Source organism: Orcinus orca, chromosome 10, assembly GCF_937001465.1.
Source record: "Orcinus orca chromosome 10, mOrcOrc1.1, whole genome shotgun sequence".
Taxonomy (NCBI): Eukaryota; Metazoa; Chordata; class Mammalia; order Artiodactyla; family Delphinidae; genus Orcinus; species Orcinus orca.
The window spans coordinates 73,575,415-73,597,677 of NC_064568.1; the positions used below are offsets into that span (position 1 = coordinate 73,575,415).

The window sequence follows — 22,263 nt, forward strand, 5'->3', positions numbered from 1 at the left end:
AATAAAACTCAGTACCACACATGATCTCGCGCTTCTCGCCTCTTCCCTGGTGGGCGCCTCTCGCCGCTATGATTCTATGATTCTCGCTGGGCACAAAAGCCCCGCCCGCCCGCTTATCTGCCGTTTGCCCAAGGCTCTTAGGAGGAGATGGACTACAACTCCCACAATGCCATCCTGGGGCCTCCTTGTAAGGGCTCCACCTTTTCCCTGGCCGTGCGGAGGACGACTACAGTTCCCAGAGTGCTCTGCTTCGCCTTTTGGGTGTTGTTGCCCCTTTCCCGGAGCGGGACGCGGTAGAAGCGGGCAAGAGTGCCAGGCCCGGGTTCTCTGTGTCCTTCCACGGGGCAGGGACGAGGCAGTGACTTGACTCTGGGCGCAGAGCCCGCGAGGGAGCGCAGGACGCGCCGTCCCTTCTGCCCGGCTCACCTCACGCTACTCTCCGTCTTTTCCACCCGCGGCCGCCTGGGCGGCTCGGGACCGACCGTCCGGGGCAGCGGTGGCGGTCTCGGCCGCCGGGGCTGTGGCGAGGCCGCGGCCCTCGGGGCGGCGGTAGCGGCGCCAGCGCTGGGGAGGCGAAGGAGGGAAGATGGCGTCGGAGCTGGAGCCCGAGGTGCAGGGCCTAGACCGGAGTTTGCTGGAATGTTCGGCTGAGGAGACCGCGGGGGTGAGTGCCGGGACCCAGGCGGGGACGTCCGGCCGTCGCAGGCCGCGCCCCGGGGGAGGAACAGATTACTGGAAATCCCGGAGCGGCCGGGCCCTGACTTGGGGTGACGACCGCGCTGGCCCCGCCGGCCTCGCCTTGTGGGTAACGGCCTGGGGAGGCCCCAGATCTTGCCCCTCTCCTTCCTTCTTTATCCACGAGTAGCCCGCAGGGCTGCTGGGTGCACCAGCCACCCTCACGTACCCTTTCGCTCTTCCATTATTTCTGCTTTCCCCCACACTCCCAGTAAGTCCCCAGCACAGGGCCTTTGCCCTTTATGTCAGCTCTTAGAAGAGGGGAGGGAAAGACGCTTCCTGGTTTTTTGGGTACTTTGTCTTCCTGATTCATTTGCCTCCTCCTCTGAAACCTGCTACCTTATTTTGTTTCTGGGACCGCCCTAGGCACCAAAGGATGCCAGCGACACTGTTCACCCTCTTTACCTCTTCAGTGCGTTTTCGCACCGGTTTGGTCAGTCTACAACGTTGATGAATGTACGGAAAGTAGTGTCTTGACACGTTAACTGAGTGTGAGAAAGTGGTAGTGGAGACTGGGAGATTAAAACAATAATTTGTCTAGGAGTTGGGGATAGTTGGATGGAGAACAAACGTTATATAACTTTGAGAGAGCACCTCTCAGTAAATGGAAGCTAATAATGTGAGATTTGGTCACAGCATAGTGGGAGCAGTTACGCCCCAAACTTAAAGCATTCAGACCTAGTCTTGTACTTAAACTGTAATACGAATATGCTGTATAAGTAGCAGAGTTGTAAAATAATTAATAAAACTCGATGGTATCTTTCCTCACGGACAGGGAACACCCCCTAGAACAAATTGTCCATAATGATTCTGAATGGGCCAAAACAGCTGAGGCCCCACCTCTAGGGCCTCCAATTTAAAAAGCTGATAGGAAGGGAGTGACCTTTGAGCACAAGTCAACAATCTGAATGTTAGGAGCAAAATTGTAGTGGGGCGCTGTGGGGCTGTTGGTTAGTGAGGAGTTATTTTGGGTGAATTGATGAAGACACTAAACTCATAGTGGAAATAAATGTCAGGAGTAGAGTTGAAAAGTTTAAAGAAATACATTGTTGAATGATGCATCTTTGTTTGTTTGTTTGTTTTTAAACCAACTTGTTTAGTCTAGTTCTGTTTTCATTTACTTTCCGCTTAGTATTGCAACCCAAGGATTTTCCCCATCTGCCTTTTCATTTATCAAGAGGTTGAAAAAGAAAACGAAAGCAGTGTTCAAAGTAAATAGTAAAATGGTAATGACAGCTATTCCCTATCCATGTGATCTTATCAATATCTAGATTGATAGCTAATCTGTTATTTACCTCAAAAATTTTTTTTTACTCCCACCAAATTTTGTCTGTTGACCCAGTGATACAGGCTATGTACTCTGTTTTTCCAATTCTAAAAGTGCAAGCTGCCGTATACCTGAAACTAACACAACATTGTTAATGGACTATACTCCAATATAGAATAAAAATTAAAATAAACAAATAAAAGTGCAAGCTATCAAGTGATTAGAGCTTCTCCAGTTTGTTGAGGTTCCTGAGGAAACTAGTTATAAAACTGGTGCTAGAGAGCAATGCTCCTAGTCCTTGTGTAGTGAAATTCTCAGATGTAGTGGGGGAAATTAAGGAAAATGCAGTCAAAACTTATAAATTTGGACTTAATTCGAGTTTGTGAAGTTCACAGTCTGAGCTACATTTTAGTTTTGCTCTGTTTACTCTTCTTTTTAAAATTATTTATTTATTTATTAGGCTGCGCCAGGTCTTTAGTTGCGGCATGCTTGATCTAGTTCCCTGACCAAGGATCAAACCCAGGCCCCCTGCATTGGGAGCACGGAGTCTTAAAGCGCTGGACCACCAGGGAAGTCCCTTTGCTCTGTTTACTTTTAAATCACTTTCTGAAAAATAAGATTAAAAAAAAATTTAGTCTGAAGGCCAACAAAATTTCTTAAAGAAGCGTTCATCTAATATTAAAATACAAGATTCTTGCAGCAGTATAATTTGCCCTTACTTTGTGAGGAGTTTATTGTTTGTATTTGATTAAAACAGCATAACACTTTACTGTTCTTTCAGCTTAGGCCCCAGCCCAGCCATTCATCACAAATTAAAATTAATTGGGGGACTTCCCTGGTGGTCCAGTGATTAAGAGTCAGCGCTCCCAATGCAGGTGGCCCAGTTTCAATCCCTAGTCAGGGAAGTAGATCCCACATGCTGCAACTAAGAGTTCTCATGCTGCAACTAAATATCCTGTATGCTGCAACAAAGATCCCGTCTACCGCAACTAAGACCCAATACAGCCAAAAAATAAATAAATATATTTTTTTAATTAAAATGAATTAATAAAGTTTTCTCCGGTAAAAATAAATTTTAGAGAGGGTAAACAAGCAAAGCAGTTATTAACAGCCTTTAGACCTCTGTTGCTGATAATTTGTTGGGATCACATCCATCTAAAGTTACTTAATAATGACTAGTGGCATTTTTCGCACAATTTATTTACACACTTGCTTTTCTTATTTGTATTATGAGGAGGAAGGACTTTTTGTGATCCCATCTATTCTTAGTAGAATGCCTCACAAATAAAAGTATTTAAGTACTACTCACTTCAATAATTTTAAGTTTAGGATATTAAAGTGGCCCTCTGTTGTAGTTTTTTCTTTTCCTTGATAGAGTTGATTCTACAAGTATGACTTCCCCCCCAACACTTCTTGACTCTATCTACATTTCATGCTCCACAGATTTGATTATATGTTCCAGTGGATGATTATGATTTAAGAGGTACATATATTGTTTTTCCCCAAATCTGAAGGAAATACATATTCATTATAGAAGTCTTATGTAGAGTATTATACTTATATTGGTTACTTTTTGCCTTAAAATTTTCAACAGTTTTATATAAAATTCACGTATCTTACAATTCAAGTCAGTGGTTTTTAGTATATGCAGAGTTGTGCAGCCCTCACCACAATCAATTTTAGTACATTTTCATCACTGCAAAAAAGAAATCCTATATCCATTAGCTATACACTCCCCATTTTCTCCTAACCTCCCAAACTCTAGGCCCACTGCTGACCTATTTCTTTGTCTCCATAGATTTGTCTATTCTGGAAATTTCATGTAAACAGAATCATGTAATATGTTGTCTTTTGTGACTGGCTTCTTTCACTTAGCATAAGTTTTTAAGGTTCGTCCATGTTGCAGCATGTATCATCAATACTTCATTCCTTTTTACTGCCAAATGATAGTCCATTACATGGATATACCATATTTTATTTATCCATTCATCCGTTGATGGATGTTTGGATTATTTCTACTTTGTGGATATTATGAATTGTGCTATGGTGAACATTTCTGTACAATTTTTTATGGGGACATATGTTTTCATTTCTCTTGGGCATATACCCAGGAGTGGAATTGCTGGGTCAGGAATTGCTAGACTAAAATGGCTGCATCATTTTACCTTCCCACTAGCAGATGTGAAGTTTTCAGTGGGTTTTTTCACATCCTTGCCAGCACTAGTTAATTGTCTGTCTTTTTGATTATAGCCATTCTGTTAGGTGTAAAGTGGCATCTCCTTGTAGTTTTGATTTGTATCAGTATTTCCCTCGTGACTCATGATGTTGAACATCTTTTCATAAGCTTATTGGCTATTTGTATATCTTCTTTGGAAGTGTCAATTCAGATCTTTTGCCTATTTTTTCATTTTGTCTTCTGTTTTTTGCCTATTTTTAAATTAGATTCACTTGTTTTTTATTACTGAGTTTCTGTATTATTTTGATTTGTGAATGTTTTTACTTCATTTCTAGAACTCTTAATATGATTTGTTTTAAATTTTTCTTAGTTCTAATTTTTTCTTAGTATAGTCCCGAAAGCTCCATTTTGGCCCTAGCAATTGTTGTTTTAGATTGTTGTTTTGTAGTTAACTTACATGTTGGTTATCCTTGTTCGAAAGCAAAATCAAATGTGCTTAAATAGAGTACAATTTTAATTTGGCATAGAATAATTAGATACTGTGATAAAAGGCTAATCCCTAGGGATTCTTTGATTTTTGTGTTTATTGTACTTGCTCTCTATCCCAAGGCTGAAATTAGCTTTCCAAAAAAGGCGAGCTCCTGCAAACATTGTCATAACATGTTTACTTTAGTGGAATGAGTTGACAGTTTCTCTACTTCCGTTATTGAGGACTTCTAATAAGATAGTGCTTATTACTCTGGTGTGCACATTAGCGTGACAGCCACAAGTGTCTGAAATAAGGACAGATTAACATGCAACCAAATTAGAAATATCAATAATTCTTCATGTTGAAGAAACAGTTACAGTTAGCTTATATTACTGAGATCTGATATGAAAAGCTATAGGTTTTCTTTCTTTTGAGAAATATGTGAACCATTATTCTTAAAGGCAGCCAGAAATTTTCTGGCAGCCAGAAATTTTCTCTTCACAACTTTTTTTTTTTAATCTATAGTGTCGCTAACCACTAATTCTATATTTCTGGTATCGATTTTTTCATGTAAAGGTGTCTTGCTTTATATATTAAGTGTTTAAATTTAATAAAGTTAAAATCCCAAATCAGGTGGTTTTTTGTTTGATTTTGTTTGTTTTGTTTTGCGAGTGGGCTTTCTCTAGTTGGTGGTGAGCGGGGTCTACTCTTCGTTGTGGTGTGTGGGCTTCTCATTGCGGTGGCTTCTCTTTTTGCGGAGCATGGGCCCTAGACGTGTGGGCTTCAGTGGTTGTGGCACACGGGCTCAGTAGTTGTGGTTCACGGGCTCTAGAGCGCAGGCTCATTAGCTGTGGTGCACTCTATGTGCTCTGTGGCACGTGGGATCTTCCCAGACCAGGGCTTGAACCCGTGTCCCCTGCATTGGCAGGCGGATTCTTAACCACTGTGCCACCAGGGAAGTCCTGTGAGGTGGTTTTAAATGGAGCATATGCCTGCCTTTCTTGAAACAGACTTTTGTGTCTTGTTAATAATTTATAATAATATATAATAAAAGATATTTAGAGTAAAATGCTTGTTTTACTAATGATATATTTTGTATAAGGCAACTGATTTTTTTTTCTTAACCAGAAGCTGATATTAGTTTCTGAATTTTTTGTTTAAGAAATCTGTGAACAGATTTGACCCATCAGTGTTGTTAGAGCCACAAGACAACATAATTTCTTTTAGAAAGCATCACCCTTTATCCTCCCTGGATTAAAATTCTGCAAAAGTGAAATTTTAAGAGAAATGGGAACATAAAATATAAAACAAAAAATTGCTGTTAAAATAAAACCTTTAAATGTGTTGTAAATTAAAATTGAAGCATAGTTTTCTAGGATTGTGGAGGTGAATTCTTGAATCTGAATGCTTAATTTTTCATCCATAAACAATAAATTGCTTAGGATAATTTGACTGCATTCATATTTTGAATTAGAGTTTGCTGACAATGGGTGAAAACCCCTTTGATGTGGCCAAAAACATGTTTTTTAGCTCAAAGAATTAGATTTTTGTTTGCTTTTTGGTTGACTCTGTCTTTTACTATTGACTATCTTTTTTTTTTTTCTCGTTTGTTTTATAATTACTGAACTTAATGTGTGTGTGTGTATAATTTTGATTTGGAGCCACTTCTCCACTTCTCCTTGTAAGACCTTATACTCTTGTCTTACAGTGTTAGACATCTCTTGAACAATCTTTAAACCTATGGGATTGTCTCACCAGAAGTACTGTTTTAAGAGTAATTTAGTCTCTTTCCTACTTGCATAAAGCAAACACAGCAAAATTAGTAACATTTAGAAAGGATTGTTTCACTTTCAGGGTGAAAAGTTTTTCACTGTTATAAGTTTCCATCCAGCCCCTTAACTTATGAAGAGATTTTTACATTTTTAGGAAAAGTTCTCTAAAATGTGAAATTGACTAGAAAGGTAGTATATATCACCTCATGAATATGTAAAATCTCTCTATATATGTTATTTTTTCAGAGGAAGGAAGTGAGCTGAAGATTGTGCAAGTAATAGTTAAAAAGAAGACCTTATTCTCTTGTCTTAACAGTGTTAGACATCACATAAACGTAAACTTTTTTTTTTAATTAATTTTTTTTGGAGTATAGCTGCTTTACAATGTTGTGTTAGTTTCTCCTGTACAGCAAAATGAATCAGCTATATATATACATATATCCCCTCTTTTTTGGATTTCCTTCCCATTTAGGTCAACACAGTGCATTAAGTAGAGTTCCCTGTGCTATACAGTATGTTCTCATTAGTTGTCTGTTTTATACATACTATCAATAGTGTATATGTGTCAATCCCAATCTTCATAAACTCTTTTTTAACAAGGATGTAATTTGAAATTTAGGTTGTAATCTATAGGTAAACATTGGACTTATGAGTTAACAGTTAACTGCATTTTTGTAGAAGTGAGTTGTTTCATATTTTCTGATTTCAAATTTTCACTTGGTTTAGAGCCAAAATGAGCAGGTCTTAATGACATAATTTGTAACTAAATAAATTATGTTTATTTGGAGGACAAATAAACACAGATGGAATTGGCATGGGAAGCAGGAATAAATAAATGACAGAATATAGGGGAAAGCCTTAGGACTTAAGGAAATAGAAAGGGAAAAGAAAGGAGGTGGTTTGAAGGATGCCTATATAGGGCTTATTTGGTTTGGTTTTTAAGAACCTGCAGGCCTGGATCTGCTTTATTTCTGTGTCCATTGAAGCCACGTTCCATTAAAGCCAAACATCTTTCTGTAATGTCAATGTTAAGTGACAGTCAGTAGTATATACATATTTATAGTCATTCAGTTAACGGATTTTACTAACTGCCCACTGGGGCTTGGTTCTGTTTTAGACATGGGGGATAGGGGAAGGAGATGGGGGTGAGGAAGAGGCTAAGAAGACGTCTTAGAGAAAGTGAAACATAAACTGAGATCTGAAGAATGAGTAGATAACAGCCCTGTAAAGCAGAGAGAGAGGAGCAATACTGATCAGGAGGAGGAAACTGGAAAGTATGATACAAGGCAAAGGACCTTGTAAACCAGGGGTCCTCAACCCCCGGGCTGAGGACCGGTAGTGGTCCACAGCTTGTCAGGAGCTGGGCTGCACAGCAGGAGGTGAGCAGCAGGCGAGCCAGCGAAGCTTCATCTGCCGCTCCCCATCGCTAGCATTACCGTCTGAACCACCCCCCCACCCGCCGTCTGTGGAAAAATTGTCTTCCATTAAACCAGTCCATGGTGCCAAAACGTTTGGGGACCGCTGTTGTAAACCATGTCAGTGGACTTGATTTGATCCTAAATAGAAGGGGAAGCTGAATGACATGATCAGACTGGCATTTTGCAAGAAACACTCTGGTAGTGAGGTTGGAAAAATGGACTGTAGAGGGACCAGACTAGTGGGGATTACTAGTTAGGACACAGTTGCATTAATCCTTGCAAAAGACAGGAGTGAGGAGTTTGGACTAGGGTAGTGGAAGTAGTGCCACCGGAGATGGAGAGAAAGAAATGGATGGATTCAACAGATACTTAGGAGGCCTAATAGACAAGACATGATGACTAATTGGATGTTGGGGTGAGGAAAAAAGATTTCTGAGTTTTTCTGGTTTGGATACCTGGGTAGATGCTGGTGTCTGAAATAGAGAAACGGAGAAAATAGCAGGGTGTTTTTTGTGGTGTGGGAGATCATGAGTTCAATTTTGGACATATTGAGTTGGTGTCTGAAAGGAAAAACTGTTTCTTCCTTTTCTTTTTATTCTCACATCAATACTTCCGGCCGCCAAACGTGTGTGTGTGTGTGTGTGGGGGGGGGGGGGGGTGGTGGTGGTGGTTTCCTACACCAGGCAATTCTCTCGTTCTCAGCAGACACCAGTTGGGTGTCCTACAACTCAGTCAGTTCTGACACTGTACACCTGCAGTTAGCATCAGATCCCACAGATTAAGGGCTCAGTCCCACAAGGCTGCCCCGCTTCACTACTGCAGATGCCAATCACAAGCAGTGGGTCCTCAGGTTACCCACAACTTATGTTGCAAATTAGGGGGTTCCCATGACCCCCTCTTTGGGTTCGATAATTTTCTAGAATGGCTCACAAAACTCAGGGAAACAGTTTATTTACTAGATTACTTGTTTATTATAAAATGATACAACTCAGGAACAGCCAGATGGAATAGAGCAAGGTATGTGGGAAGGGGTGTGGAGCTTCCATGCCCTCTCTGGGCGTGCCAGCACCTCTGTTTGTTCATCAACCAAGGAGATCTCTGAACCCCGAAATTTTTGGATTTTTATGGAGGCTTTGTGCCTCCATAGGCATGATGATCAAATGATTGGTCATTAGTGCTTAACTCCACCTCCAGCACCTCTCCCTTCCCTGAAGTTGGTTGGGGTGGAGACTGTAAGTTCCACCCTACTAATCATGTGGCTAGTTCCCCTGGCAACTAGCTTCCCATCTTTAGGGGCTTTCCAAAACTCACCTTAGTAATATCAACTCAGGCCTGATTGAAGGGGGCTTGTTATGAATAGCAAAAGACATTCCTTTCACTTTTATCTCACTTATCACTTAGGAAATTGGAAGATTTTTAAGAGCTCTGTGCTAGGAATGAGAAGACCAAATATGTTTTTCTTATCATAATATCACAGTATCTATTAGATATCTAAGTATAATTATCACAGGTAGTAGGACATGAAAGTTTGGGGACAGGGGAAAGTGACTTTTTAAAATGTTTTTAACAGGGAGAGCAAAGCAGAAAGGGCTTATAGAGAGGTTGATCAGGGAATAAAGATATAATCGATAGAACAAACTCTCTTATGGACTGACATTCATAAGAGACTGGCGTGTCCTTTATAATCATTGAGAAATAGAATTAGTGTATTGGCTGTTCATGTTCACTGTATGCTCTTCCTGTCAGCAAACCGACAGGAGAATCCAGATCACAATCAGAATATCATTTGAGCAAAGCATTAGAAATTAGAAAGGAAGTCAGATGGGCTCAATGGCTAGTGTCTTATAAGATGATATGTTGTGGTCATTTTCCTGTATTGCCTACAGAAGGTTGCTTCAAGAGTCATTTTGAGGAGATGGGCTCGTTCCACTTTACTTTCACTTTAAGTTGAATTTTAAAATACTGGGCATTTTAGTAAAATTCTAAATTGAGTTTTATCCTTTTTTGGAAAGAAGACATGCAGTGATGAATGTCAATAAAATAATTTATAAGACTCATTATTTTTGCACCTAAAAGAAAATAGAGTATGTTTATTCAAATTAGCAGTTTATTGACCTTGTTTAAAACTATTTTTTCTTTTTTCTTTTTTAAAGAAATGGCTGCAAGCAACTGACCTCACTAGAGAAGTGAACCAGCATTTGGCTCACTATGTACCCAAAATCTACTGCAGGGGTCCCAACCCTTTTCCACAGAAAGAAGACATGTTGGCACACCAAGTTTTGTTGGGACCAATGGAATGGTACCTTTGTGGTGAAGATCCTGAGTTGGGATTTTCAAAACTTGAACAAACAAACAAACCTTCTCATCTTTGTGGTCGTGTTTTTAAAGTGGGAGAACCTACATACTCTTGCAGGTAAGATAATTGTCATTTTCTTTCTTTCCTTGTTTTTACTTGACTTTTTTATTCCTGAAACCTTACATTTTTGTTTTCAAATTATGAAATATCAGTATTATATATGTATATATGTGTGTTAGTTTCCACAACAAATAAATGTGTCTTAATAAATTATTATAAACAAACATTATATAATTATTTTCCAGGTCAAGATATAGAACATCACCAGCATTCCAGAAACCCATTGTGTACTTTATTCCTCCCCCATAATTAGCTCCTACCTTGACTCTTGTAATAATCACTTCCTTGCTTTTTTTTTTTAACACGGGCCTCTCACTGTTGTGGTCTCTCCCGTTGCGGAGCACAGGCTCCGGACGCACAGGCTCAGCGGCCATGGCTCACAGGCCCAGCCGCTCCGCGGCATGTGGGATCCTCCCGGACCGGGAAACGAACCCGCGTCCCCTGCATCGACAGGTGGACTCTCAACCACTGCACCACCAGGGAAGCCCACTTTCTTGCTTTTCTTGATGGTTACAGTGATTCTTTTTGATATTCGAATTATCCTACATTTGACCTTTGAGAGCCCCGTTACACTAGCTTCTTTGCCCTTTTCACATGCCTTTATTAGTTTTTGAGTGCCTCTGCTTTCTGGCATAAGATGTCCACACCTCACTTTGTACTTACTCTGACCCATATGTAGAATCAGCCATTTATGCAGGGAATTTCCTTTTAGTTGGGAATGTTAGTTAGAAATCATGATGTGGGTGCTATATGTACTTACTGCTACTAGGTTGAGTTTTTTTGTTTTTTTTTTTTTTGATTTCTTGTTGAGAATTAAGTATACAAGGGTAGAAGATGGAGAGGAAAGTGCTCTGTCTCCCTTTATGACTATCTACTCCTGTTTCTCAGAACTAATCATTGTTAACATACTTTTATATGTCCTTGCAGAAATTTTCTATGCATGTACATGCCCACATATGGGGCTATCTTAAACATACACATACACAGACATACATAGAAAAGGGAATACGTTAGCTATACTGGGCTAAATTTTCCTTTCTCTATTTAACAAAATCTTGACATTGACATCTGTCCATATCAGCTGATATAGCTAGGTAATATTCCATTGTTTGGATATACTATTGATAGAGTCATTTTTTTTCTTAAGACTTTTTCCCATACAACTTAAATTTAATAAGCTTAATTTTGGTTAAGACCTCCGGGTGTCTATGGTAATCTTTCTTTATCAGCATGGTTAGAATACCGATAGAGATCTTTTTATATATTGAAAGGCTGTTAGATCTAGTTTTTTGTCTATACAGAAACCTCTTTGAGTCCTTTATTGGTGTTTGGAGCAGTAGATCTAGTTCAGCCTCATGATTTACAGATGAGAAAACTGAGATCCAATTGTTGTAGTACCATCCTTTGTAGCAAAAAGATCCAGTTCCGAAGAAGGCATTTGTATGTCATGTCTTTTAATCATCAATCTGGAATGTTGCCTCGGTTTTTCTTTGACTTTCATGATCTTGACATTTTGAAGATTACAGGCCATTTATTTTGTAAATGTACATCAATTTGGGTTTGTCTGATACTCTTCATGATTAGAGTCAGGTTGCCTCTTTCACAGAAATATTGCAGAAATCACGTGTTCTCATTGTATCCTATCTAGTAGCATATGATTTTGATTTGGTTCAATAACTCTTTAAGTTTGATCACTTGATTAAGCGGATTTCTGCAAGGCTTCTCCACTGTAAAGTTACTCTTTTTCCCTCTTTAATCAGTAAGTATTTGGTGGGGAGATACTTTGAGACTATTAAATATCCTGTTTCTTATCAATGTTCAGTATTTTAATTTATTTATATCAGTATATGTTCATGGAGTTCCATTATTCTTGTGATCAAAATTGTTCTAGATTTGACCAGTGGGAGACCCTTCAAGATGTCTTTGTTGTTTTTCATGTCCCCATCATTCTTTGAGCACTTCCTTTTTCTTTCTGACACAAGATATTTTGGACACATCTTGGGCTTTTCCCTACCCCAGCCCTGAAATGAACCATTTCTCTAAGGAGCCTAGTTCTTTTTTAGTAGAGATTAATGTTCAGAAATAAGATACTAAGTGTGCCTGTTGCCATTGGTATGTCACTAATCCCAGGCCCTGTCAGTGGATCTATGTATCTGTAGGTCTCTCTAGTTCCAGTCCAACACCACAGGATTCTTTCTTGTTTTCTTCCTTTGCATATTTTAACTCCCTTCTCTGCTGATGTCATATGTGTCTATGTGTGGGGTCCATCCCAGGGGAGAACAGGTTGGTGCAGGTTTGAATGCTTTGTAGGAAGGCCTTGATTAAATTGACAGAGTTCTGAGAGCTTCCATTACTAGAAGAAGAAGTAGGAAGAATTGTGTTTTCAACAGTGTTCATGGAATAGGCTTTTGGGAGTTTGGAGGAGTGGAGGTGGGATGACGGGAGGAGGAGTATATCTATTCCCTCAATGAAAGTGGTGCACTGAAAAGCTGTTTGCCTGTACTTGAAGATTAAGTGTGCCTAAAGGATTTGTGGATGAAACCAAGTCAGGGATGATCTCAGCAGAGTTTTCCTGTATGTGCATGGTGGATTTTGGACTTGGATGTGTCAGTCTGGAGTTTCTTTGAGATATAAAATCATTTCACTAGAGCATGGAGGTATAGGTTAATCCATTCATACCTGTCCTGGGACTCTAACTGTATATTTAGAGGATGTATAGAATTAATGAAAAGGAAGGCACCTTGGGTAAGGGGATTGCCTCATGGTTTGAGGAGAGAGCTTTCATTTTCATGACATCATCTAAAGGGTCACAAGGATACATTTATTAAGGATAGACAACACCAAGAACAGCATTGGCCCCTGCTTTTTAAAAATTGACTTGAAAAACTAATATAATAGGCAAAACATGTATTTTGTTGTGTCTCTCAAGAGGTACAAAAGTATATGCCATGAAAGGTACCCTCTCCCACTCATCCCTTAATTTCCCTGTTCCCTTATCCAGAGGTGACCACTGTTACTAGTTTCTTGGGTATTCATCTAGATATCATATGAATATCTAGATCCAAACATTTATACTTTTTTCAATAAATGCTAGCATACCACATAAACTGTTTTCATCTTGCTTATTTCATTTAAAATTTGTCCGTCAGATTGTTAAATAACATATATAGAGAGAGCTGACTTTGTCTTGTTTTTTTAATGGCTGGTTATTATTGTCTTGTATGGATGTTCTGTTCTTTACCTACTTGTCTTCTATTAGTAGACATGTAGGTTGTTTCTGGGACTATAAATAATACTGCATTATTATACTTTGTGTCTTTGTGCACGTGTAGAAGTATATACACAGGATACATTCCTAGAAGCAGAATTTTGGGGTAGAAGGATGCATGCATTTATTTCCTTTTAACAGCCAGTAGCAAAAACTTACAAATGAAAAGGAGATATAATACGCTAGTTGGAGGAGGAAAGGCAAAGTGGAAAACAAACAACAGAAACTGCTATAGTTATGATGGAAGAGATTGGAAAATGTCTTTCAGCCAGCCTTATGAGGGAAAGAACCAGGGAGCAGAGGATAGGCTGTGGTAGCCAGAAAGAAGAGGCAGATTGGCCAATTCCCTGAACTACTGAAGAAAGAAAGCAGTATCTGGGGACCTGCACTTGGACAGACAAGTAGCCTGGAATGGGGGAGAGGGATATAATATATGATGGCCCCACTAGGACTCAAGTTTGAACCAGACTCTTAGAGGATATTTCTAAACTTTGTTGTGGCTTGAAGTTGGCCGACTCCAGGTTAAGGGCCCAGACTTCCACAAGACTGTCTAAAATACAGCTGCAAGTTTGGGGAACCCCAGAGCCATCCTCAGTTCTCATCAGCTGGCTACAAATTTCAGGCATCTCCATAGACTACTTGAGGTTGCATAATTCACTAGAACAACTCACAACTCAGGAAAATGCTGCACTTATGATTAAAGTTTTATCATAGCAAAAAGACACAAATCAGAACCAGCCAAAGGGCAAGATTTGCAAGTGCTAAGTTTTTGTTGTTCTCAGTGACATGTTATTATCCTCCTGGCACATTAATGCTTGACAACACACAGAGTATTGCCAACCAGGGAAGCTCACCCAAGCTTAGGTGTCCAGAGTTTTTATTGGGTTTCATTATATAGGCATGATTAATTGAATCATTGCCCACATGACTCAATATCCAGCTCCACTTCCCTTCCCAGAGGTGGGGCTAATATTATGTGCCTGAAAACCCCAGCCCTTTAATTACGTGGTTGATTTTTCTGATATGGCCAACCTCCACTCTAAGTTATCTCATTAGTATAAACTTTCAGATATGTGGGGGACGGGTGGGAGCATGACTAGCAAAGACACTGCTATCACGTGGGAAATTTCAAGGATTTACAGGTTACCTCCTAGGAACCCTAGACAAAGGTCAGCCAAATTCTTTATCACACAGTTGTTGAGAAGGTAAATGAGGTCCTTTGTGTAGTGCTTTCCACAGTACTTGGTACATAGTAAACTCTTAGTAAATGGCCATGCTGGGGTCCTGAGGATGAATGTCTTATGTTAAAAGTAGGTGTTCCCGTGAAACCCAGGACCCTGATAAAATGACAATGGAGTCTATTACTTGGAAAGATGAAATATGGTTGTTGGAATTCTGGGAGAGTTTGTAAACTAGACCCTTCAGGATAAAGGTGACTTATGTCTATAGGGTGGAGGTCTTCTTTAGCCAGAAAAAATGATATTCAGGAGTCTTTTATGTTTAGTACTTAGAAAAGGAGTCTGTGAAGGGAATTAGGTTAATTTTTCTGTTATTTGTTCATTGTTTCTAAAATTGTGTAGGTCCCAAATTATCTCTCTGAAGCCTCTGTGATGTCAGAAAAAGCTGTGTTTTCAGGCAGTGGGCTAATGTTTATATTTGTCTGTACTTAGTTCTCTATTAGGAAAAATGTAATCAAACCTGTCACTTGTTATTTCTTTCTAAATAGAGGTGGTTGTTTTTTTGTGGTTTTTTTAACATCTTTATTGGAGTATAATTGCTTTACAATGGTGTTAGTTTCTGCTTTATAAAAAAGTGAATCAGCTATACATATACCTATATCCCCATATCTCCTCCGTCTTGCCTCTCCCTCCCACCCTCCCTATCCCACCCCTCTAGGTGATCACAAAGCACTGAGCTGATCTCCCTGTGCTATGCAGCTGCTTCCCACTAGCTATCTGTTTTACATTTGTAGTGTATATATGTCCATGCCACTCTCTCACTTCGTCCCAGCTTACCCTTGCCTCTCCCCACGTCCTCAAGTCCATTCTCTACGTCTGCGTCTTTATCACCCTGTGAGGTGATTGTTATTAGGGGCAATCATCTTAGTGTTGATGTTGATCATAGCTATGTATATTTTGACATCTCATAACCATTAAGAAAAATAAAATACTAGTAAAATATGAAATCATACTTTGGTGTATGGTTTACATTTTAACTTAAACTAAGCTAGATTTAGTTCCATTGTTTTTGTTGTATAGTTAAATTAAAAACATTCTTTTTTAACATTTAAAAACTTACTGCATGAATGTTATAGATTACCAGAATTTGGGGTTGGGAGTTACGCTGCCACCAGTTAGGAATATTCTTAGCATATGTTTCCAGATAGTACTTTATGATGCTTTATTATAAACTTTATTAAACAGTTTTGCTTGTTTAACTTTTTCTAACTCCAATTCTGTCAATAATGATGGATAAGGTTATGCTAAAAATAACAAACAACCCTACAATCTCAGAGACTTTAAATATCCAAAATACATTTATTATTCAGACTGTGTGACCAATTCAGATCAGTGGGGGTGATGAGTGGAGGGTTCTACTCTAGGTAGTTACTTCATACCATGTAACATCTCCATAAACTTAATGTTTTTAGGGTTCACCACAGCAAGGGAAGAGGAGGGTCTTGCACAGCAGATAAATTGCTCTGGCTCAGAAATGATGACCATGCCTACATCCCTTTAGCTAGAACTAGTTAGAAGGCCTCTGTCCAACTGCAAAACAGGGCAGGGAAGTGTAATTCTCCTATGTCTGGAAGAGATGCAAACTTGGAAGTGGATGAACATTAGAAGTGTTTTCAGTGATCTTCAGGATTTGGGGGTTATTTTTCCTCCCTCACAGAGTTGTTAGGATAAAATGAGATAATGTGTATAAAAGCACTTGGGGAACTATAAGGAATTTTTTTTTTTTTTTTTCCCCAGTACGCGGGCCTCTCACTGTTGTGGCCTCTCCCGTTGCGGAGCACAGGCTCCGGACGCCCATGGCTCACGGGCCCAGCCGCTCCACGGCATGTGGGATCTTCCCAGACCGGGACACGAACCCGTGTCCCCTGCATCGGCAGGCAAACTCTCAACCACTGCACCACCAGGGAAGCCCTATAAGGAATTTTTGTATGTAAGATTTTTTAAGCACAATACTCAGTCTTAAAATACATTACTGAGCCATGAGTAATAAATATCTTAAGCAGAGGGATAGAGATGGTTTCATTCCTTTTCTGTTTGGAAATATAAAGCTCTAATATGGAAGAACCACTTATTTCTAGTAAGAAGAGTTGTTTGTTAGTTTCTTGCTTTTTAGAAAACTTGAACACTTGATCTCTTTTTAGGAGAGTTCTATTTTAAGACTGGTTTTTTTTTTTTTTGGCTGCATTGGGTCTTCATTGCTGCATGCGGGCTTTCTCTAGTTGCGGCGAGCAGGGGCTACTCTTCGTTGTGGTGCACGGGCTTCTCATTGAGGTGGCTTCTCGTTGCAGAGCACAGGCTCTAGGTGCGCGGGCTTCAGTAGTTGCAGCATGTGGGCTCAGTAGTTGTGGCTCGCGGGCTCTAGAGCGCAGGCTCAGTTGTGGCACACAGGCTTAGCTGCTCTGTGGCATGTGGGATCTTCCCGGACCAGGGCTCGAACCCATGTCCCCTGCATTGGCAGGTGGATTCTTAACCACTGCGCCACCAGGGAAGTTCCTAAGACTGTTTCTTTTTAACATGAATGGTCCAGAGATTGAAATGAATGCTGTGTTAGTTTAAAAAATATTGGTTACCTCTAATTATGGATGTGACACATGAATGAAATTATACTGTATGTATTGTAAATGTGTCTTTTTTTCATGAAGCAATTTGTCTTAGAGATCTTTCCCAGTCAGTATATATAAATCTACATCATTCTTTTAACTGCTGTGTTTCCATAGTAAGGACAGGCCATGATTTATTTGATTGCCCTGTTTATTAATGAAATTAGAAATCGGTATATTTTAGGATTTTTTTTTTCTGTAGCAAACTGCACCACAAAGAATATTGTGTACCTATTTGTATACTTCTCTTTTTATACCCATTTCAGTATTTTCCAAGGGAGATACCTAGAAGTAAAATTTCAATGCTGTATATTATCACTGTGGCCTTCGATATATTGGAATTTCCCTTGTCTACCTTGCTGTCTCCAACCTAGGAAAATAACAGGGAGTGGGAAGTTGATATCTCCTATATAGGTTGGATTCCTGTGGTTGTCTAAAATGAATCTTGTATTCTTGGTTTGGATATTTGTGATCATTTTTATTTATATATTTTTTATGCACCAGTTTGGTGCAAGATCGAACATAGGAGTATGTGGGGTATAATATCAACTTTACACGTATGCCTTTGTCCAGATTTTAGGAAATAATAGAGGTATGAATAGATTACTGGTAATCCTTTTGGGTAAGGAGACTTGGATTTATATCAACAAAATTTTCCTATTGATACCCTATTTGAGTTCTTTATTTTTTAGGGGAAAATTTATATATTTCAAAAGGCACAAATCTTAATTGTACATTTTTGACAATAGTTAACCTCATGTAACTCACATCCTCCCAAGATAGAGAACATTTTCATCTAACTAGAGATTTCCTTAACAGCTCCAGCCCTTAGGTAACCACTATTCTGATATTTTCACCTTAGATTAGTTTTGTCCATTCTAGAACTTCATCAAAATGAAATCATACTGTTTGGTGCCTGGCTTCTTTTACTCAGCATAATATATATCTGATTCATTCATGATCCTATGATTATTAGAGATTGTTTCCATTTTTATTGCTGAGTAGTTGTCCATTGTATGAGTGTATTGTAATTGCCCATAATCCATTGTACTACTGATGAACATTTGAGTTGTTTCAGTTTGAGGGTATCATAAATAAGGCTTCTATGACTTCTTTTTTATCAGCTCATTCTACTTTTTGGTAGATACTTTAAATATTTAGAGCTAAGGAAAATGGTTTATTTCATGAATCATATCAGCTTATGCCAACATTATATTAAATGCAACATATTAAAGTATTAGGCATTATTATTTTGTACTCGGCTATAAATCTGTGTGTTTAAAATACCAAATAAGGGAATTCCCTGGCGGTCCAGTGGTTGGGACTCCTCACTTCCACCTCAGGGGTCATAGGTTTGGTCCCTGGTTGGGGAACTAGATCCCACATGTTCCACGGCGCAGCCAAACAAAAATAAGATAAGATAAAATAAAATAAAATACCAGATAATAAATCTTGCACTATTAAAAATCTTCAGCTTTTTATGAAACATTTTAGGAATATTAAGACACCATTAAAATAGGCTTTCCTAAACTGTTATCTAAGAGAAGGCACCCTTAGCTGGCTACAACCATTTGCAAAACAAGTCTTTTTGTGGACATATATTTAAATATTCATGGATAAATCTCCAGGAGTAGAATTGCTGTGTCAAGGGTCAGGTATATTTGAACTTGACAAGAAACTGCCAAAGCTTTTTCTAAAATTTTTTTTTGTTCCCACCAGTAATGTTCCACTTGCTCCATATTCTCACCAACATTTGATGTTGTCAGTCTTTTAAATTTTAGCTGTTCTATATAGTGATATCTCAATTTAATTTATCTTATCTTAATTTAATTTAAAATATCTCAGTTTAATTTTCTCTAATGACTAATGATGTTGGTGCAATTTTGCATGTGTTCATTGCCCATTTACCTAATGAAGTTTTTGTTCAAGTCTTTTGTCTGTTTTTTATTGGCTTCTGTATATTTTTTATTACTGAGTTTTGGAGTTCTTTATATGTTCTGTTTCTTTGTGTTTGTGGTGTTTTTTTTCGGCTGTGCTGTGCAGCTTATGGGATTTAGTTCCCCAACCAGGGATTGAATCCGGGGCTTCGGCAGTGAGAGAGCAGAGCCCTCACCACTGGACTGCCGGGAATTCTCTGGAGTTCTTTATGTGTTCTGGATACGAGTCCTTTGTCAGACATGTTTTGTGAATATTTTCTCCCAGTCTGTGACTTGCCTATATGGTGTCTTTTTTTTGGCTGCACTGTGTCTTCGTTGCTGTTCGCAGGCTTTCTCTAGTTGCGGCAAGTGGGGGTACTCTTTGTTGTGGTGCGGTGGCTTCTCTTGTTGCAGAGCACGGGTTCTAGGCACGCGGGCTTCAGTAGTTGTGGCACGCGGGCTCAGTAGTTGTGGTGCACAGGCTTAGTTGTTCCATGATATGTGGGATCTTCCCGAACCAGGGATCGAACCCATGTTCCCTGCATTGGCAGGCGGATTCTTAACTACTGGGCCACCAGGGAAGTCCCTGTACGGTGTCTTCTGATGGCAGGGGTTTTAAATTTTGATGGAGTTTAACTTACCAACTTAAATTTTATGATTGTTTCCTGTGTTAAAGAAATGTCTGCCTTCTCCCAGGTGGCAAGGACATTCTCTCGGTTTTCTTCTATAAACTTTGAAATTTTAGATTTTATTTGTGGGTCTGTGATCTGTCTCAAAACTAATTTTTTTTTGTATGGCTTGAGGTGTAGGGGTTGAGTTTCATTTACTTACTACATGTGGGGATCCAGTTGTTCTAGCACTGTTTATTCTTTTGCCCATTGAATTGCTTTGGTACCTTATCAAAAACCATTTGCCCATATAAGTGTGGGTGTATTTCAGAACACTCTAATCAATTCCATTCATTGATATGGCTATTCGTATGCCAATAACCACATTAACTTGATTACTGTAACTTTGTAGTAAACTTTGAGTTGATTCCATTTTTGTTCCTTTAAAGTTTCATTTGTCTGTTTCAGATCCTTTGCATTTTATAAATTTTAGAATTAGCTTGTCAATGTTTATTTTTAAGAAAGACTGCTGAGATTATGATCAGGATTGCATTGAATCTATAGATCAATTTGGGAAGAATTGACGTTTTAACAATATTGAGTTTTCCAATCCATTAACATCTTATGTCTCTCCATTTATTGAGGTCTTCTTTAATCTCTTTTAACCGTGTTTTTTGTTTTTATGTAGAATTTATACATACCTGTAAGTATTTTATAATGGTATTCTTTTTTCTTAGTTTTAGTTTCTTAGTTTTTTTTTTTTTTTTTTTGGTGGTACGCGGGCCTCTCACTGCTGTGGCCTCTCCCATTGCGGAGCACAGGCTCCAGACGTGCAGGCCCAGCCGCTCCGCGGCATGTGGGATCTTCCCGGACCGGGGCACGAACCCGTGTCCCCTGCATCGGCAGGCAGACTCTCAACCACTGTGCCACCAGGGAAGCCCCTAGTTTCTTAGTTTTAATTTCAGTTTTCTTCTGTGAATATAAAGAAATACAGTTGGGTTCTAATATTGATCTTGTGTCCTGTGACGTTGCTAAATTCGCTTAGTAGTTCTAGTAGTTTTTGTTATCTTCTGGGTTTTGTTCCTTAGGATTTTTGCATAATTGTGTCCTCTCTGAATGGACAGTTTTATTTGTTCCTTTACAGTCTTTCTGCCTTTTATTTTTTTGTGCCTTATTGCACTGGTGAAAGTAGGACATCCTTGCCTTGGATGGGAGGTATTCAGTCTTTTACTGTTAAATATGATGTTAGGTATAGTTCTCTGATATACACCCTTTATCTCATTGAGGACTTTCCCTTCTATTCCTAGTTTGCTGAGTGGTGTTTTTGTTTGGTTGTTTTTTGTTTTTTTATAAATGACTGAATGTTGTCAGGTGCTTTTATTACATCTATTGAGATTGTCATAATTTTCCTTTTTTATTCCATTAATGATTGCCTTGACTGATATTTTTCCAAATGGTTTTCATTACTGAGATAAACTCTACTTGATTATCATGTATTGTAACTTTTATATATTGCTGGATTCAGTTTGCTAGTGTTATATTAAGGTGTTTTTGTGTCTGTACATTTCATGGATTACAGACATAAAAAAACCTTAATATAACACTGTCACTTATAGCATAAACCTGTCAGAACAGCAAGTGCAGAGATGGGGCAAGCTTTCAGGTTGCTTGATTCAGTGGCTCAATCATATCATTCAGGGCTCAGCTTCCTTCTCCCTGTCCTCTGCCATTCTTTTTTTAAAAAAAATATTTTAGGGGCTTCCCTGGTGGCGCAGTGGTTGAGAGTCTGCCTGCTGATGCAGGGGACACTGGTTCATGCCTCGGTCCGGGAGGATCCCACATGCCGCGGAGCGGCTGGGCCCGTGAGCCATGGCCGCTGAGCCTGCGCGTCCAGAGCTTGTGCTCCGCAACGGGAGAGGCCACAGCAGTGAGAGGCCCACGTACCACAAAAAAATATATATATTTTTTAATTTCATTGGAGTATAGTTGATTTACAATGATGTGTTAGTTTCAGGTGTACAGCAAAGTGATTCAGTTATACATACACATACATTTTGTAGATTCTTTTTTCATATAGGTTATCACAGAATATTGAGTAGAGTTCCCTGTGCTATATAGTAGGTCCTTGTTGGTTATCTGTGTTTTATATAGTAGTGTGTGTATGTTCATTCCAAGCTCCTGATTTATCACCACCACCCCCACACACGTTTCCCCTTTGGTAACCGTAAGTTTGTTTTGGATATCTGTAAGTCTGTTTCTGTATTGTAAGTAAGTTCATTTGTATGTTTTTTAAAAATTAAAAAAGAAAATAATAATATAAACCTGCACTTTCTTGTAATGTCTTCATCTGGTTTTGGTAGAGCAGAGTTATGCTGGCCTT

The 22,263-nt window shown here is 39.2% G+C and overlaps 1 protein-coding gene across 10 annotated transcripts in view; it reads left to right on the top strand.

Annotated features, from left to right (window-relative positions):
- Nucleotides 1-231: 231 nt before the first annotated feature.
- UBR2 (ubiquitin protein ligase E3 component n-recognin 2) overlaps nt 232-22,263 on the top strand; it is a 115,927-nt gene continuing 93,895 nt past the window's right edge. For 4 of the 10 annotated variants that reach the window (XM_033424002.2, XM_004267599.4, XM_033424001.2 and 1 more), the window contains exons 1-2: nt 240-664; nt 9,991-10,250. In XM_033424002.2, coding sequence (XP_033279893.1) covers nt 587-664; nt 9,991-10,250 — 338 coding nt within the window. In that variant the 5' untranslated portion in view covers nt 240-586. Of the gene's footprint in view, nt 665-9,990; nt 10,251-22,263 lie in introns of those variants that run through there. The other 6 variants (XR_007479756.1, XR_007479755.1, XM_049716099.1 and 3 more) reach the window with 6 other exon arrangements.